General features: G+C 50.3%; 1 protein-coding gene across 1 annotated transcript; it reads left to right on the forward strand.

Moving 5' to 3' along the window:
* The first annotated feature begins 998 nt into the window (after positions 1-998).
* On the forward strand, positions 999-17,699 carry TMEM229B (transmembrane protein 229B). Its single transcript, XM_039468746.2, has 2 exons — positions 999-1,164; positions 13,235-17,699. Exon 2 carries the CDS (start codon positions 13,253-13,255, stop codon positions 13,754-13,756), a length of 504 nt encoding a protein of 167 aa, XP_039324680.1. The 5' UTR covers positions 999-1,164; positions 13,235-13,252; the 3' UTR covers positions 13,757-17,699.
* Positions 17,700-18,469: the final 770 nt, after the last annotated feature.

An 18,469-nucleotide genomic window follows, 5' to 3' on the forward strand; every position in this document is an offset into this window, starting at 1 on the left:
CTGCCTCAGCCTCCCAAGTAGCTGGGATTACAGGCATGAGCCACCATGCTGGCTAATTTTGTATTTTTAGCAAAGATGGGGTTTCTCCATGTTGGTCAGGCTGGTCTTGAACTCCTGGCCTCAGGTGATCCACCTGCCTTGGCCTTCCACAGTGCTGGGATTACAGGCATGAGCCACTGCGCCAGCCAAGTCTTAGGGATATTATTAAAAATGTGTACATGGCTGGCCAGGCACAGTGGCTCACGCCTGTAATCCTAGCACTCTGGGAGGCTGAGGTGGAAGGACTGGCCAAGAGTTTGAGACCAGCCTGGTCAACATAGCAAGACTTGTCTTTATTTGACTTTTTTTTTTTTTAAAGTACATTATAAAGTAATGTAAAGGGCAAAGGGCATTATAAAGTAAGATTTGTATTTGCTTGTAGCTAGTTACTGATGTTCACAGGAAGGGCCTCAACCATAATAATGGTAAAATAATAAAGTGAGATGAATAGATGAGAAGTAGAATTGCACATAGAAAGGTTTTTCACACATTTTGTTTTTCTGCATGTATGCTTGTTCTCTGCTCTCAAAATGCTGAAACAAATGTCCTACATTGTCTGCCTTCCATGAGGTTCTGACTGCCCTTGAGAACAGATGTACTCACTACAGGGTGAAGGTGAGAATGTAATTTGAAGCTGAATGAGAATGGAGCTAGATTCTAAAATTATATCCCCTCTCAGAGTCACAAGTGTGTGCACATTCAGGCAAGAAGCCCTAAGTCCTAACCCCCGACATGTGGATTGTTCAGGACCATCCCAGACTCTTGTGGCTGGATTAATCAGACCTAAGCAAACCAGATGCAGAGGAGAGGGGGCAGGTTGCAGGAGAGGGGCCCTGGTGGCCAGGGCGGGAGGAGTGTCTGGTGCTGAGCCCAGAGCCCAGGCCCTTGCAGTGTTTGCCTTGGATCTGCTGGGGGCCGTTTAAGCTAATAAAGCCCTCCTCGTTTATTCCCAGGGACACAAGGAAGCTGCCAGCCAACCAGCCAAGGATCAGCTGAGCCCTAGGGCTGATGCTTGCCTATGTTGCTGACTACGGCACGAAGGTCCAGCCAAAAAGGTTAACCCGGGACACTCCTGGACAGTGATCCTGATGTCTGTTCTGAGCTGCGCACTCAAGGGTGTGATAAGTGAGTATGTTACAAGCACCCAGGGGATCACCAGCCTAGCGATCCTGCCTGCTCAGCATCTCATCAGCATGGGCACAAGTCTGGACGTTCTAGTTCTGAGTCTGTTTCCCATTCTGTGGTTCTGCAGTGGGAGGGGAATGTCAAGCAATATTGGGCCATCACATGCTGGAGCTGTCTTATGGCTACGTGGCCTCTAAAAACCAGGCCAGACCCAGTGTATTAGTTCGTTTTCATGCTGCTGATAAAGACATACCTGAGACGGGGTAATTATACAGAAAAAGAAGTTTAATGGACTCACAGTTTCACATGGATGGGTAGGCATGGAGGAATCACAATCATGGTGGAAGGCAAGGAGGAGCAAGTCACATCTTACATAAATGGCAGCAGGCAAAGAGAGAGAGCTTGTGCAGGGAAACTCCCTCCTTATAAAACCATCAGATTGGCCAGGCAATTACAGGTGGCTCACACCTGTAATCCAGCACTTTGGGAGGCCGAGGTGGGTGGATCACGAGGTCAAGAGATCGAGACCATCCTGGTCAAACATAGTGAAACCCTGTCTCTACTAAAAATACAAAAATTAGCTGGGTGTGGTGGCACATGCCTATAGTTCCAGCTACTCAGGAGACTGAGGCAGGAGAATTGCTTGAACCTGTGAGCCGAGATTGTGCCACTGCACTCTAGCCTGGGGACACAGCGAGACTCCATCTCAAAAATAAAAACAAAAAACAAAAGACACCCATCAGATCTCATGAGACTTATTCACTATCACAATAATAGCATGGGAAAGACCTGGCCCCATGAGTCAGTTACCTGCCACCCAGTTCCTCCCACAACATGTGGGAATTCAAGATGAGATTTGGGTGGGGACAGAGCCAATGGTATCACCCAGATTGGCTGACATGAGTAAAGTGAGCACCCACACCTGGGAGACAGTGTCTACTTTGGGCTTCAGATCTGTGCAGTGTGCATCACTGTGCATCACCTGGGACTGAACTCTGCCCAGAAGCCATGAGCAATGCATGTGGTGCTGGTCCAGGAGGCCTTGAGTAGGGCATCCAGGGCCCTGGGAAGTGAGGGAATTTGTGAGCCTTAGCTGCCATAAGAGTGAGCACCAGGGGATCCAGAGGAGCAGGTCCTCTTGCTTTTGCCACATGTTAGCAGCAGCATCTCCTCCTCAGCAAGACAAGCTCCAGGTGGGATGAGAGGCTCCTAACTTCATAGCCCTGCCTGTCCTCACAGGCCTTTCTTTCCAGCCTCAGCCCCTGGCTTTTCCTTGATGATGCCTTAAAAAATGACAATTGGCTGCTTTCCCAACCCTCAGAGGCCTGTCTGGCCTGAAGGCTGTTATGTCTGTGCACGGCCCGCAGCTGGTGGGATCAGAGGCCTGCAGGAAGGAAGCTCCCCAGAAGGCATGACAAGCAGAGCTGGGTTTTTGTAATCTTGAACAAACAAACTTTTTTACGAGTTCCTAGGCTGGTCCATGGGAGTCCAGAGCTTCAGATTCCATGCAGGAGTTTGCAGGGAGTGGAAGAGGGGTAATCAGGTCTTCCTCCACTTTAGGTAGATCTTGACTCTCCTAGTTGAGAGTTTACAATTCAGAGCCAGAACTGTTTTCCACTCAGCCTGGGCTTGCAAAATCAGTTTGATGAGTGTTTTTCAGGAAGTGTGTTCTTGAGTTGATTTGTAGCCAGGGTGGTGTGAGCAAGGCTAGGCTGTAGGAGGCAGGGTGGAGAAGGGGGTTGAGGGTAGAGAGATGGCCATGGATGCCTCTGTGGGAATGTGGTGACTCAGATGGGAGACATCACATGACACATCTCCTTGGAGCAATCTATGCCGTCAGGCTTAAGACTTTGGACCGTTTGGTTCAGTGATTCCACTTCTGCAATTATTCATTAAGAAATAGTACCAGAGAGGAAAAGGGCTGAATTATTCTGTTACAGGTATTAAGGTACTTCCTGTTGTGTCATCTGTAGTAGTAGAAATGGGAAATAGTTGCTCCCTTTGGACACCTAGGTTAAGTAAATTACAATTTTCCACTTGGTGGAATAGTTAGTACACAGCCATTATAATAATGAGCACAGAGGCTATATAACAACTTGGAAAGATAGTTATAACAAGTGAAAATGGCAGGTTGCAGAATAAGTATATTATGGTGACTGGTAAAATACACATATAGGAAAATATTGCAAGGGAGAAATGATCATCGCTGCTAGTTTGGAATTATGAATGCTTTTTTTTTTCTTTATTAGAAATGAGGTCTTGCTGTGTTGCCCAGGCTGGTCTCAAACTCCTGGGCTCAAGTAGTCCTCCTGCCTCAGCCTCCCAAAATGCTGGGATTACAGGCATGAGCCACCATACCGAGCCTATGAATGCTTTTTCTATGATTCACGTATTGGCTTTTTTTAAAAATAAAATTTAATTTGGATGACTATACAACATACCATTAATAGCAACTTTCTCTAAGATGTATTTGCTTTCTCTTTTTTTTTTTTTTTTGAGACAGAGCCTTGCTGTGTCACCAGGCTGGAGTACAGTGGCACAATCTCAGCTTACTGCAACCTCCACCTCCTGGCTTCAAGAGATTCTCCTGCCTCAGCCTCCTAAATTGTTCACCCAAACCCCGCTTGTGAAGCTGTCCATTGCTCTCCAAACTCTGTCCTCCAGCATTCAGTCTTGCTCACACTCTCCTCCTCTTCAACCCACCCTGAATTTCTGTTCCTGGGCTGTCCTATCTTCACGTCACAGGCTTCAGGACAGTTTTGCACCTCAAGACAGGCACATGCCACCATGCCCAGCTAATTTTTGTATATTTAGTAGAGACAGGGTTTCACCATGTTGGCCAGGCTGGTCTCAAACTCCTGACCTTGTGATCTGCCTGCCTCGGCCTCCAAAAGTATGGGGATTACAGGCGTGAACCACCATATCCCACCTGGAACTTTTGCTTTCTATGTCATTATGCAATGTTTAAATTTCAGCTGTGAGCATATGTTACTTTTATACTCAGAAAAAAATTTTAAATGCTAAACTTAAACATTTTAGATGGCTATATTTCTCAAGAAAGGAGGGAAGAGAAGCTGAGGCAGCTAGCTGCTTATACCAGCCCTCATCAGTGTTTAAGGGCCTGAGCCTGTTTGGGCCCATTCATCCATCCATTCATTCCGGAAGTATTACTAGATATTATTGCCAGACACCACTCTAGGCACTGATTACACAGCAGTGAACAAGACAATGCCCCTGCCCTTATGAAGCTTGCATTCTAGTTGAGGAGAGACAGATCACCATTAAGTAGCAACATGTCAGAAAGTGAAAGTGCTATGTAGAAAATAAAATGAGATGATGTGAGTGACAAAGGCTATTTTGGGTTGTGGAATCAAAAGTCCCTGAGATGTGACAGCTGAGCTGAGACCTGAATGGTAACAAAGAGGCAGCCATGTGCAGGTCTGGGATGCCAGCCTGCCAGTCCCCCGTGCAGGACATCCTTTGCTTCCTGAGCCCCAGGGACCTCTGTGCCAGAACTGACTCCATACCCCAACCTCACTTACCCTCTTCCGCCTCCTGCTGGGCTTTGCTTGGTATCCGAGGCCCCCTAAAATCCTCTGTGTGAACTGTTGCTCCTGACACGCTAGCTGTTGCACTTTTGGGTAGCAGGCCCCTACTCTTGGCTGGTGTTTCCATGGCAAGGCTGGGCCATCTGAGACTCCCAGGAGCACTGGGGTGGGCTAGCAGTCAGGGGGCGTCTGGGTTGTGTGTGTCCTGGTGAGGGGCCTTTGAATGGCACATGCCTTGAGGCCTGAGGGTTGGTTGCTGTCATGGTCCTGTGACTGTCAGCTTTGACCTGGAGGGCCTCTGTGTGGATCCTGAGGAACAGGCTGGGAGCCTTTGGGACCTCTGACACCCAGTTGGGAAGTTTGTTAATGATCCACCCAAAAGTTCACAACCTTCTCCTTGCTTCCTATTGTCTCTCCACATACCATCCCAGCCTTCCAGAAGCAGAAACTCAGAAAACTATAGTGCCTCGGAAGAGCCTGTAGTCAGCCTCAGGGGAAGTGCAGTGTGTTGATTAGGTGCTAAGACTCGAGTCAGATTTGTGGGGTTTGAACCCCAGCCTTGCCTTTTATAGTTATAAGAATGTAGGCTTGGCCAGGCATAGTGGCTCATGCCTGTAATACCAGCACTTTGGGAGGCTGAGGCAGGCATATCACTTGAGGTCAGAAATTCAAGACCAGCCTGGCCAACTTGGCAAAACCCCATCTCTACTAAAAATACAAAAAAAAAAAAAATCAGCTGGGTGTGGTGGCTACTCAGGAGGCTGAGGCAGGAGAATCACTTAAACCTGGGTGGCAGAGGTTGCAGTGAGCCAAGATCATGCCACTGCACTCCAGCCTGGGCAACAGAGCAAGACTTCATGAGAAAAAAAAAAAGAATGTAGGCTCTTTCTGCCTCACTTTTCCCAACTGTAAAATGGGCTTGAGGATTTTTTGAGTTAATACATGGAAATACTGAGAAGAGCATGTGGTTATTATTATTGTGACTTGGGAGGTGGAGGGAGGACTCCATCAAGGCCTGCAGTGTCGCTGATCCCTGGGGCTTTCCTGGGGGGTGCCCACAGCACGAGGGTGGAATTCTGTGGCATGTGCACCAGCCAGTGGCTACAGGAGTTTCCCTCCACTTGCTTCCCTTCTGGCCCTGAGCAAGCCCTATTTTCCTCCCTGCTAACTTCATGACCACAGGGGACGTTCAGGGAGGTTTCTGCCCTTATTGAAGCCACTCACCTTCAGCACAGAGCCACCCAGGGACTCCTGAAGCTGTCCGCCACTGCCTTGTCCTCAGGGGCCTCCTAGAAGGGCTGTGGGTCTTCCCAGAACATGGAACTGTAGTGACGGGGTCCCTGGGGATGGGTAGTGAGGCTTGGGAAGTGAGTGGGGTGAAAGCGGAAGGCCTACCCAGGCAAGTTGCATGGGAGGGGAATCCTGATTTCCTGGCAAGATGCTTCTCTGGACAGAAATTCCCAGTCATTGTGTTGTGGCACCTTAGCCCCCAGAAACAAGATGGGTGTTTGTAACAAAACCAAGGGCAGTCATTCCATCTGGTTTTGCCTTCAGCCTGTCTTAGACTTTTTTTTTCTTTTTCTTTTTTAATTGTACTTTGGGCTCTGGGGTATATGTGCACATCCTGCATCCTGCAGGATTGCTGCGTAGGTACATATATGCCATGGTGGTTTGCTGTCTTCATCCCCCCTGTCACATCATGCTACCTGACTTCAAACTATACTACAAGGCTACAATAATCAAAACAGCATGGTACTGGTACCAAAACATCCTGTCTTAGACTTTGATATCAGTCTCTTTACCCCCTCTCAACTGCTGGTGGTGTTCCCTGCCACCCTATGGAACAGCTCAGCAGGCTCAGAGAGCAGCCAGTGAGATTCTCTTAGCAAGCAGGGCTCTGAAAGCTAGCTCCCCCTCCCCATCACCTGTTCCCTTGGAGGGGTATTTCCCGGATCTCACAAGTCATCTTGAGTCCTGGCCCTTCACTGGGACTGTGTTTGCCCAGGCCCTTTCATCAGGTATGAGGACTCTTGGATTTGAGTGTTGTTCACCCAAACCCTGCTTGTGAAGCTGTCCATTGCTCTCCAAACTCTGTCCTCCAGCATTCGGTCTTGCTCACACTCTCCTCCTCTTCAATCCACGCTTAATTTCTTTCTTTTCGTTTTTTTTAAAGGTGGGGTTTCACCAAGATGGTCAGGCTGGTTTTGAACTCCTGACCTCAGGTGATCCATCCACCTCAGCCTCCCAAAGTGCTAGGCCACCGCACCCGGCCAATCCACCCTGAATTTCTGTTCCTGGGCTGTCCTATCTTCATGTTACAGGTCTCAGGACAGTTTTGTTTGTCACCAAGAGAAACAGGCCAAGGTGCACTGAGCTGCTGGTTCTTCCTGTGGCAGGCTTTCCCAGGGCTCTGATCCCAGAGCTGAGCAAGGAGCTAGTGGAAGGGGCTCAGGGGTACAGGAAGTCAGGTGGGCGGATGCCAGGGCAGGGAATAGAGGCCTGTCAGGCCCTGGATGTGGTGGGCGAGCCTGTCCTAGCTCAAAGTTAAGCACAGCTCCTGTGCTGACTAGAAATGGGTTTGGAGAGTGGGGTTCTGAAAATGCATCCGAGTCAATGCCCAGCGTCTAATAGTATCATCTTCCCCACCACACTGGTAGCTGCCACCTCAGCTGATGACACCGTCTCCTATTCCTTCTCTTCAACCCCATCTTCTGCCCCAAGCCAGGTCTTTCATTTTCCCTGTTGGTCTTGCATGGACCCGCTCTGTTCTCCTAGCTCCACCATCGGACACTGACCTCGCTGTGCTGTGCTTCCCCGATATCTACCACCATGGGCTTCCTGCTGCCCAGAAACAGAACCTGGGCCTGGGGCACACTCTGTTTCTCTCTCCCCCATCTCACTTCTTTATATTTCTTTCCTTCTTTTTCTTTCTTTCTTTCTTTCTTTTTTTTTTTTTTTTTTTCAAGAGACAGGGTCTTGCTCATTGTCCATGCTGGAGTACAGTGGCACAATCATAGCCCACTGTAGCATTGAATTCTTGAGTTCAACAAACCCTCCTGCCTTCGAATCTGGGACTACAGGCACACACATCAAACCAGGTTGCTTTTTTTTTTTTTTGTCTAGAGATGGGGGTCTCGCTATGTCACCCAGGCTGGTCTTGAACTCCTGGCCTTAAGCTATTCTCCCACCTCGGCCTCCGAAGATGCTGGGACTACAGGCATGAACTCCATCAACTCTTCTATCCAGGAACTTGCTGTCTCTCACCCTAGGTTTCTCTCTCCCTTTGACAGCTACCCCTTTCATCTTGCTTCTGCTCCGAGGGTTTTGGGGTCTAATTCTCCCAAGTTACCTGCTGGGGTTGGGGAAGAGACTGGACCTTCCTATCTGTTACCAGCTGGGAAGCCATTCTGGGCCGTCCCAGAGAGATCAGAGGCAAGAAGAGCAACGTTTAAAGTCAGCATCAAGGCTAAGGGGCTGGCCTGAGTGATGAGATCCATACAGTCATTTCAGGCTGCTGCAGGAGAGCCCTGTAAGTGAGGTTCCCCTTCCTTCAGCCTGGGCCCTGGGGACTGGGAGAGCCAGGGGTGTATGTGCAGGTCACGGGGCCTGAGTCAGGGCAGGAGGTTCGGGCGTCTCTGCATCCCTGCACTGTGCCATCTGTCTCAGGCCATCAGCCTGCCTCAGTGTGCTCCCCTGGAGCCTGGGTCTGTTCTCTCTGCCTGGCGGTGGGAGGCATAGGATAAAATGAGGGGGTGACAGGCTGTGACTCTTTCAGTCTACCCTCTTTTCAAGCCTCCACCTCGGGCTGGCTGAGACCCTTCCTCTTCCATTCATCCCTCAGTAGCCACAGGGAAGCTGGAGGCTCAGGCTCACTCTCTCGGGCTGTCTGTGGGTTTTGTTCTCCTGAGGGCTGTATGTGGTAGTATTGTTGCCACTGGATTTCTCGGCTCCCTAGCTTGGTGCTCAGGGTGGGGATGAAGACCTAACCTGCTGGACAGGAAGGGCTTTCCTAGAGACTGCCGAGAGCAGAGGCACAGCCACCCTGCATCAGGTAGGAGGTGGCATAAAAGCAGGAAGGGCTGTCTAGAAGCCTGGCTCTGTGCCGGAAATGACAGCTGCCCTTTCTGGAGTCTTGGCTGTGTTCTAAGTGGTGTATGTGTACTGGCTCATTCATCCTCACAACAGCATTCTGTGGTCATTACTTCCTTTATCCTCACTTTACCTACAAGGACCCTGAGGCACAGGGTGGTCAAGCAGCCTCTATTAGGTCCCACAGGTGGAAAGCATCAGCCAGGATTCCAACCCAGGCAGTTAGAATCATCTGGGGCCCCTGAGCTTAACCAGCTGGCCATATCCAGACCTGAGAGGTATGGTTTGTTGTTGGAAGACCCAGGAAGGAAGAACCTGCATTAATTTTGCGTGACTTCGGGTTTCTTCGGGTTCATTTGCTTAGCAAATTCATTGAACACCTTCTATATATGAGGTATGAACATGGTGAATACATATTCATTTCACAAGCAATTTTAAGATGAAATTTTAGTTTTATAAAAGTTATATATGCTTGTTAGGAAAAAAGAGTACGATGAAAAATATTCAAAAAATCAATGATATCACCATCCAGAGATGATTGTTTGATTTTTTTGTATATGTGCATGTATGCATGGCTTTGCAGAATCGAAGTTAGGTTGAATATTCAGTTTTGAATCCTGCTTTTTTCTCTTACCACTTATTAAATAAGCCTTCCTCAGGAGGCTGCCGGTGCTGGCCTTCAGATGAATCCAGCAGAGTGCTCACTGTCACCACAGAGAAGGGAGGGTGCAGAAGTCAACAGACAGCTCTGGAGTCACGGTGCTTAGGAAAGTCCTCACAGAGGAGGAGCTGGGTCTTAAAGGAGGATTATGGGTTCACCAGTCCTGAGAGGGGCCCAGGTAGCAAAAATAGCAAGGTGGAGATCTGGAGGACAGGATTGGAGTCAGGGACAAGTTGTCAAGGGCTTTGCCAGCTGTCCCCAGCTGGGGTTTGAGCTTTATTTACCCTATAGATGTTGAAGATCCACTCACAGGTTTTAAGGGGCAAGAAACGTTGGATTTGTACTTTAGAAAGGTTGCAGTTTTTTCTACACACTCTTTCGTCCTGTGTTGAGTGAATCAGAAGGAAGAAGGCAAAGCTGGGAGACCTTTGGAGTCATCCAGGTGAGACATGATGAGTGCCTGAACCAGAGCAGTGGTAGCAATGCGAAGAGGAATGAAGAGGAGGGGATAGATCCCAAAGATATTAAAGAGGTAGAAAGGGTGGGTGTTAGTGGCTGACTTGGTGGCTTTCTCTTAGCCAGTGGGATGGTGGTGGGCATGCCTTAACCAGGGTCTTGAGTTGCACTCATGCAACTGGGCTTGCTCACCTTTGTGTCTCTGCCCTTGCCATGAGAAGAATATGCCCAGGCAAGTCCTCTGGGCCTCAGAGGAGGATGAGAGACAGGTGGAGTGGAGCTACATTGCACCAGCCATCTGCCAACCACAGACACGTGAGCTGTAACAGTAGATGGTATTTGTTTTAGGCCAGGGTTTTGGGGATGATTTGTTATGTGGCAACTGCTAACTAAGAAATGCCTTTATTCTTGTCTTGAATGCTTTCTGTGTGCTGGGCTTTTTGCCAGGCACTGAGAATACTGTGCTGAACCAGGCAGGCAAGCCCGTCACTCTCAGGAACTCATGTTAGGGTGGGGATGTTGCAGAGGAAGCCAGAGTGACTTTGAGGCCTCTAGTTCTAACTGGGTGCATGGTGGTACCATTAATTGGGGTAGGGGTCTTAGGAGGGAAACAGGTTTTGGTGAAAAGATAATGAGTTTGATTTTATTTATATTTTAGAGACAGGGTCTCACTGCACTGCGTAGGCTGTTCTCAAACTCAAGAGTTCTGGGCTTGAGCGATCCTCCTGCCTCCATCTCCCGAAGTTCTAGGATTAAGGCATGAGCCACTACACCTGCCCATGAGTTCGTGGGACATTAGTGGGAGCTGCCTAGTGAAGAGCAGGAGCTGTACGTACAGCACACAGGAAAGAGGTCCGGCTGGGGACTGAAATTCTCAACATAATGTAACAGAAGATAACCTGTACCAAAGGGAGTGAGACAGAGTAATTGCTGTAGAAATTCAGAGGAGGAGGAGAGGACTTGGGACCTGGGAAGATGAAAGAGATTTTGTTCTGAAGGTAATCTGTAAGCTGGTTTATACTCACGGAATTGAGAGGAGAAAGGCACACCCCACAGAATGAACAGGACCTGCAAAGGCATGGAGATGAAAGACAGGAAGAGCTGGTTTGTGAGGAAAAGGCTGAAGAGTCAATCAGGGCGAGGTCATGAAGAATCTTGAATGGCAGGCCAAGGATACTGTTGTGTCTCATTAGGAAATAGGGAGCTATCGAGCATTTTTGAGCAGGGGAGTGGCATTCAGTACATATGTCTAAGAGATGGGCAGTCATGTGCAGTGGGGTAAGTTTTGAAGTAGAAAGCAAGAGATACTGGTTCTAGTCTAAGTCATTTACTGGTCCTGGGATATGGGGCAAATGATGTCTGCTCTCTGAGCTCTGTCTCACTCCAAAAAAATGGGAACAAAGTTATGTGGCATTCATGTGAATCTTAATTATGTAAGAAACATGACAAAATATGAATGAAGTGCTTGGAAGACCACATAGCAATGCACAAGGATGGGTAGGTATTAATGTGACCAGGACTGCTTCAGCTGAAATGTGAGGCTGGGATTCCCAGACACTGCAGATTCATGTCCTTAACCTCAGTCTCTTGTCCCTCCTTGGAGAAGGGATGGACAGATATGTGAAACCTCTGGCAGCTGGCAGAGCTGGGATTTATGTTCTCAAGCCATACCTTCCCATTCTTAATGTAGTCCCATGCTACCCTTTACATGACAGGACATGTCATTTAGAGAGGGCCTGCCCAGGAGAGGCCCATGTCAAGGCCACAAAGCACCAGCCTGTGCAACAGTCACTGTCCTCAAGGAGTTCACAGGCTAGTTGGATTATGAGGGCACGTTCTTCAAAAAGCCATTGAGGTAGCACCTGATAATGGGCCAGATGAGTGGTGCAGACTGTTGCTGGTGGAGGGCGAGGAGAAAGTAGAGAGAAGCAGCATGGGAGCGGACCTTGAAGACTGGTGGGGTTTCAAAGAGGGGAAGGGAAGGGAGTCAGAAGAACAGGGGAGGACTCTTTCCTGTGTCAATCCATTGGTTTCCCCTCAACACTGAAACCAAACACTAAAACCCCATTTAATGGAGCAAAGACAAATGTGACCACAATGAGAGAACCACCTCCCACCCATTAGGATGGCCATTATAAAAACAAAACAGAAAATAACTAGTGTTTGGGGCGGATGTGGAGAAATTGGAAGCCTTGTGCATTGCTTATGGAGAATGTAAAATGGTTGTGGCCACTGTGGAAAACAGCGCAGCGGTTCCTCAGAAAGTTAACTATAGAATTACCATAGGATCCAGCATTTCCACTTCTGGGTATGTACTTGAAAGAGTTGAAAGCAGGGATTCAAACAGACCTTTGTACACCCGTGTTCACAGCAGCCTTATTCACAGTAGCCAAAAGGTAGAAGCAACCCAGGTGTCCATCAATGGATGAAAGGATAAACAAAATATGGTGATATAGGCAATGGAGTATGATTCAGCCTTTAAAAGGAAGGAAATGCTGACATGTGCTGCAACATGGATGAAACTTAACAACGTTACGCTAAGGGAAAGCTAAGCCAGTTATGCTAAGCCAGTCACAAAAGGACAGTGTTTGTATGATTCCACTTATATGAGGCATCCAGAGTTAGTCAAATTCACAGACACAGAAAGTAAAATGGTGGTTGCCAGGGGCTTGGGGTTTGGGGAATGGGAGTTTGTGTTTAATGGATACAAAGTTTCAGGTTGGGACAATGAAAAAATTCTGGAGATGGTTGCTGGATAGTTGCACAACAATGTGAATGTACTTACTGCCACTGAGTTGTACACTTAAAAATGGGTTAAAAAATGGCACGCACACACACAAGGACAAATGTGATAGGTCACTTACATCTCAGAAATATGAGTGAGGTGGAACTGTTTGAGAAGCTGGGGCAGAAATGGGGTCCCCAGTGGATAGGCCTGCTGAGAAATCAGCAAGTAGCCTCGAAATGGGGAGGACCGGTGGACCAGGACAGCAGACTCTTCAACTGACCACAGATAATCCAAAAAAGCTGTAGGGAGTAGAGACACCTCCCTCTAAGTAGCATTTGGGTGGAGTTGGAGAGGCAGTCAGCGGGGTGGATAGGTTGTTCTGGTCTTTTTTTTTTTTTTTTTTTTTTTTTTTGAGAGGAGTCTTGCTGTCTTGCCCAGGCTGGAGTGCAATGGCACCACCTCAACTCACTGCCACTTCTGCCTCGTGGGTTCAAGTGATTCTCCTGCCTCAGCCTCCCAAAGTGCTGGGATTACAGGAGTGAGCCACCGCGTCGGGCCCTCACCTGTCTCTCTTGTGCCCACCCGCAGCCAGCCCCAGTCGGCGCCATGGCGTCTGCCGAGCCCCTGACGGCGCTGTCCCGCTGGTACCTGTACGCCATCCACGGCTACTTCTGCGAGGTGATGTTCACGGCGGCCTGGGAGTTCGTGGTGAACTTGAACTGGAAGTTCCCAGGGGTCACGAGCGTGTGGGCCCTCTTCATCTACGGCACCTCCATACTCATCGTGGAGCGCATGTACCTGCGGCTTCGCGGCCGCTGCCCGCTGCTCCTGCGCTGCCTCATCTACACGCTCTGGACCTACCTGTGGGAGTTCACCACCGGCTTCATCCTGCGCCAGTTCAACGCCTGCCCCTGGGACTACTCCCAGTTCGACTTTGACTTCATGGGCCTCATCACCCTGGAGTACGCCGTGCCCTGGTTCTGCGGGGCCCTCATCATGGAGCAGTTCATCATCCGCAACACCCTCCGCCTCCGCTTTGACAAGGACGCCGAGCCCGGGGAGCCCAGTGGCGCCCTGGCTCTGGCCAATGGCCACGTCAAGACTGACTGAGTAGGGAGCGGCTGGGGGCCTGGGGATCTCTCATGGAACTCATGGACCAAGAGACCAAGCTGGCGAGGTTGCCCCGTCCATGCCGCACAAGCCCTGCCTCGGCCAGGCTCACCCGTGTAGGGCACACACAGCCCCCTAACCTCCGTGGCGGGCGGTGGTCAGGTGTTGGGGGACGGGGTGTGGAGGTCGCAGAGGGACATTTGGAAGGGTCCACGGATCCTGGCCCAGCTCAGAGGCTGGCGCCGGGAGGCCTGTGGCCCAGCAGCAATGGACTATGTAGTTGACTTTGGAAGCAGCAGGCCCTGTCCTGGCTAAGGGACGATGAGAATGGGGCTGCAGGTGGGAGGCAAGGCCTGACCTTCTTCCCTCCCGTCTGGATTTAGTTGGGCTTTGGCTGGTTCCATTAGGCAATATTCAGGTGCTTGCTTGCAACCAATACCTCCCCAGGGGCCTGCTGAGCTGCAGCTGAGGAGAGACTGGGCAGCCAGGAGGCTGCGTGGCCGCAACGCTGGTCTGCAAGGGCTGGGAGACCCTTCCTTGGCTCCTCTCCCCTCCCCCAGGGCCCTGCGCTGCTCCCTTGGCCTTCTGGGGCCCCCCGTGGTGCTGGATTCCCACCAACCTTGGGCTTTTGGAGGTTTCAATCCCTGTGTGTTCGGTGGCGTTTCCCCCTTTACTCGCTTGTTTTCAAGGCCTTTACCATTAGCAGCTCTTTATCCATGTCGGTCACCACAGCTGCCCCACCCCAGCTCCCTAGGCAGCACAGGAGCTGGAGATGGAGCCCTGAGACACCCCCAGCTCCCACCCCCGGCAGCTTTCCCTCCACTGTTCCCGCTGGCCTGATGCCTGGGGAGTTCCTGAGTTGCCCCTCCCTGCCCCTGGTCTAGTGGGCCGTGGCAGTGCTCCCTTCTCATAGTGGCCCAGCTGAGAACAAATGATGCCCTCCAATGCACAGGCAGGCTGGGATAGGCCCTGTGGATCCGCAATGGGGACCTAGGGGCAAGTCAGTTTGGTGGGGAAAAGGCAGAGTTCTAGATCATCTATTCCCTGGCTGGTTTATGTTGAAGCCAGAACTGAGCAATCTAGCTTTCTATGGGATGGAGGAGCCAGGTAACCAGCATTGGAGACTGGTGGAGAATGAGAAGAAGAAAGAGAGGAGAACCTTGTGGCTGTAGAAGGCTCTTGGAGCCTCCTTTCTGGCAGGGTATCAATTCTAGTTCTGCCAGAGCCCCAGCCCTGTAGCGAAACATCGAGGCTGCCCCTCTCCCCAAACTCCTCCCAGCAAGGCTGACCCTTTGAGCTTACTCCTTCAACAGTATTAACCCTGCCACACTCATGGGCATTGGCACCTTGGTTCCCCTGACTCACTTTGCCCAATGACAGGTCCATTGCTGGCAGTGGACAGGTGACATACTCCAGCCTACTTGGCTCTGACCTTCACTCCCCAAGGGGAAGGGTCCATTAGAAAGTGGCCCATCCTATGGTACATGGTCTCTTCTTCACCACACTAGGACTCTTAGGTAGAAATTAGCTTTTCCCTTTTTATGGATCATTACAAAGTGACGATAACACTTGTGGAGAGAATGTCCTCTTCCCTGCTGGCTGTCCTGCCCAGACTGTGCAGATAGCACGGCCCAGGTTGCAGGGTGTGGTGGGGTGGGCCACAGTTGTGTCCTAGGTCTGGAGAAAAGCGTGCAGACTCTGCCTTTGGCAGGATTTTCTGCAGTTAGCCCTGTCCAGAGCAGAATGAAGGGTATTTCCTAGCCTATTTCCTGGGCAGGCTCTTCAAATCCAGGGATTAGCTACTTTCTTCAGGGGCCAGCCCTCCTTTTGATTGTATTTTGGCCCCAATTCCAGGGCTTTGGGGGTTACAGAGAATCAGACTTCTGGTGAAAGTAGACTGTTTTCCATCTATAGGTGGAGAAAATTCCAGGAGGAGAATATTGTCTGGCTTCCCTGTTCTCTCTGGGCAATTGTCTCCTTGGTTCTCTCCCCAACTCCATGTTGTCTCAGTCTCCCGGCAACGCTTCAGGCCTTCCATGCGGGCTCCTAGACCCCACTACCTGTCTTTACATCCCCATTCCACAACTGAGTCCAGTGACCAGCTATTTTCAGCCAGAGCAAGCCCTTGAATGGTCTACCAGGTCTTGCTGCTCCAGATGTTGCCTTGTGGGCATTCCCTGGCACCATTTACTCTCTGGGTCCTATAAGCTCCCAAGTGCAGGAGGTCCTGGGGTACACCTGTGTGCCTGGCAACATCCAGCATTGTGTTTCTGCTCCATCTAGGTGTCCTATTGCTCCAACTGCCCTTCATAGGGCATCAAACCTCCAGCAAAGGAAGGCAACAACCCATGACCTGACCACAGGATCTACGGGTTCAGATCTCACCAGGGATAGCCCAGACTTCAACTCTTGCTTTTCTGGGTATCACGGCCCCAATCCCTTAGTGCCCAGGGACTCAAAGTTTAGAATAATCCCAGCCCTGCCAAGCATTAAGGGTGCTGGTGGGGAGTGTTTGCCTGCTGTTTGTGAACCTCTGGTGTCCTGGGCCTCTCTCCACTGGACATGGCAGCATCTCTGATTACAGATTGCAATGTGTGGCCCTGCATGGTTGAACTGCTTCAGATGTCTGTGAGGCATCCTGTCCCATGTGCCCTGTCCCCTCTTCAATGCCGGTGAGTCACAATGGCCTATGCTTATTCACAGCAATAATACCTAGGGAGTGCCCGTGAGGCCCTTTTGTCCTGGTCCCTCACTCTGCATGGGTCTCTTGGGGAGGCAGCTGCTGAGTGGGTCAGTTCATGAGAACCTGCATTTACGAAGCCCTGGACTGCAGGCATTACCCTGGGATGCAGAAAGGTGAGAGGCCCAGCCCTTAGAGGAGCCATGGCAGGTAGCATGCCTTCCACCCTGGGGCCACCCAGACCTGGAGGAGCTGCAGGCGCCAGCTCTGCTAAAGGGCCTTTGAAGTGGGTGGGACCGTCTCCCAGCTGGGCAGCTCTTGAGAAGGACACACGACAGTTTGTGCGCCCATTGCCTGCTCTGTGTCTCCATTGGTCCCTCTGTCTCTTCCTTTTCACATTTGTGCACATAAAATATACTGGTGTTTGTGTTCCAAGACTGGCTCTGGCCCATCTGTTATTCATCTTTTGGAACCACTTTTCAGGGGGCCAGGCCCTTTGCACCCTGGCATCATGCACTCCTGCACCAAGAGGGCTGCTGGGTGGATCCACCCGATGGAGGGGGCAGGTGACACTCCCTGCCAATCCTTCTTACTGTCTCTGCTCTGACACTGTCTGGTAACCTGAAATCACCCACTGACCCCAATTCTCAGGTAGCATAATGTAATCCAGGCCTTACTTTGGTCCCATGCCCCCAGGCAGAGGGCAATACCAGGCAGTATACAGGTTGGCTGCACCTGCCCATGAGACAAGCTCCTCCTGGAAACATCAGCCATGACCTGGGACATCTCATGGGGCAGGAGGGACCCCCAAAGACATACAGGGCCAGAGCCCTTTACTTTGTGTTACATTGAAAGTCATGTTTCGAAGAAATAGCTCTGCACTCCTCTCTGGCAGCCCTGCTTTTTCTGAGAAGTGCATTTGGAAGGAGTAATCTCTCCCTCTTTATGTACCTCTGCTCCATTGAGCTTCCCTGTCTCCCACCACCACCAAGCCCCTGTCTACTTTCCTACTTCCAGGAAGAGGATGGAGGATTCATAAGTTGCTCAGTCAGGCCGGGCATGGTGGCTCACACCTATAATCCCAGCACTTTGAGAGGCTGAGGTAGGAAGATTACTTGGGCCCAGGAGTTTGAGACCAGCCTGGGCAACATACAGAGATCACCATCTCTCCAAAAGAACAACAACAAAAAATTAGCCAGGCATGGTGGCACACACCTATAATTCCAGATACTGGGGAGCCTGAATCGGGAGGATCACATGAGCCCAGGAGTTGGAGGTTGCAGTGAGCTATGATTGCACCACTGTACTCTGGGTGACAGAGTGAGACCATGTCTTGAAGTCGCTCAGTCATTTCAGCAAACACAAATGGCCTGGGCCCCCTGTCACAGCTGGGTTATAGAAAACCCACTGCTTTTCTGGATGGAGTAGGCGGTGAGCTGTCTAAATCATTGGGAAGGCCCTCTGCCTCCCTCACTCACTTGAAGGTTTTCATTTCTTTGACTGAAAGCTTTTTCCCTTTTGAAAATGAGCTAGCATAAATCTTCATGTTAGCATAAACAAATGTATAAGGTAGTTCCATTAGAACAAGATTTTATAGAAAGAAAGAGGCAAGCAAAGTGAAACAGGGTCTCCTTTATGGAGCTTCAGAGAAGAAGTGAGAGGCAAGTCCCTTGCTTGTGAGAAGACTGAGAGAGGCTGAGACTCTCCCCACCTCCCGGCTTTTTTTGGACGGAATCTTGCTTTGTCACCCAAGCTGGAGTCCAGTGGTGCGGTCTCAGCTCACTGCAATCTCCATTTCCTGGGTTCAAGTGATTCTCCTGCCTCAGCCTCCCACATAGCTGGGATGACAGGTGCATAACACCACTCTTGGCTAATTTTTGTATTTTTAGTGGAGACAAGGTTTCGCTATGTTAGCCAGGCTGGTCTCGAACCCCTGACCTCAGGTGATCCACCTGCCTCAGCCTCCCAAAGTGCCAGGTACTTCCCCACTCTACTCAGTGGGTACCTGCCTTTCCTGACACTTTGCTTCCTCA

The sequence above is a fragment of the Saimiri boliviensis genome, chromosome 2, assembly GCF_048565385.1.
Source record: "Saimiri boliviensis isolate mSaiBol1 chromosome 2, mSaiBol1.pri, whole genome shotgun sequence".
Classification (NCBI taxonomy): Eukaryota; Metazoa; Chordata; class Mammalia; order Primates; family Cebidae; genus Saimiri; species Saimiri boliviensis.

Bases quoted from the DNA above. Each gene is read 5' to 3' on its own strand.
- TMEM229B (XM_039468746.2), top strand. From the start codon at position 13,253: ATGGCGTCTGCCGAGCCCCTGACGGCGCTGTCCCGCTGGTACCTGTAC.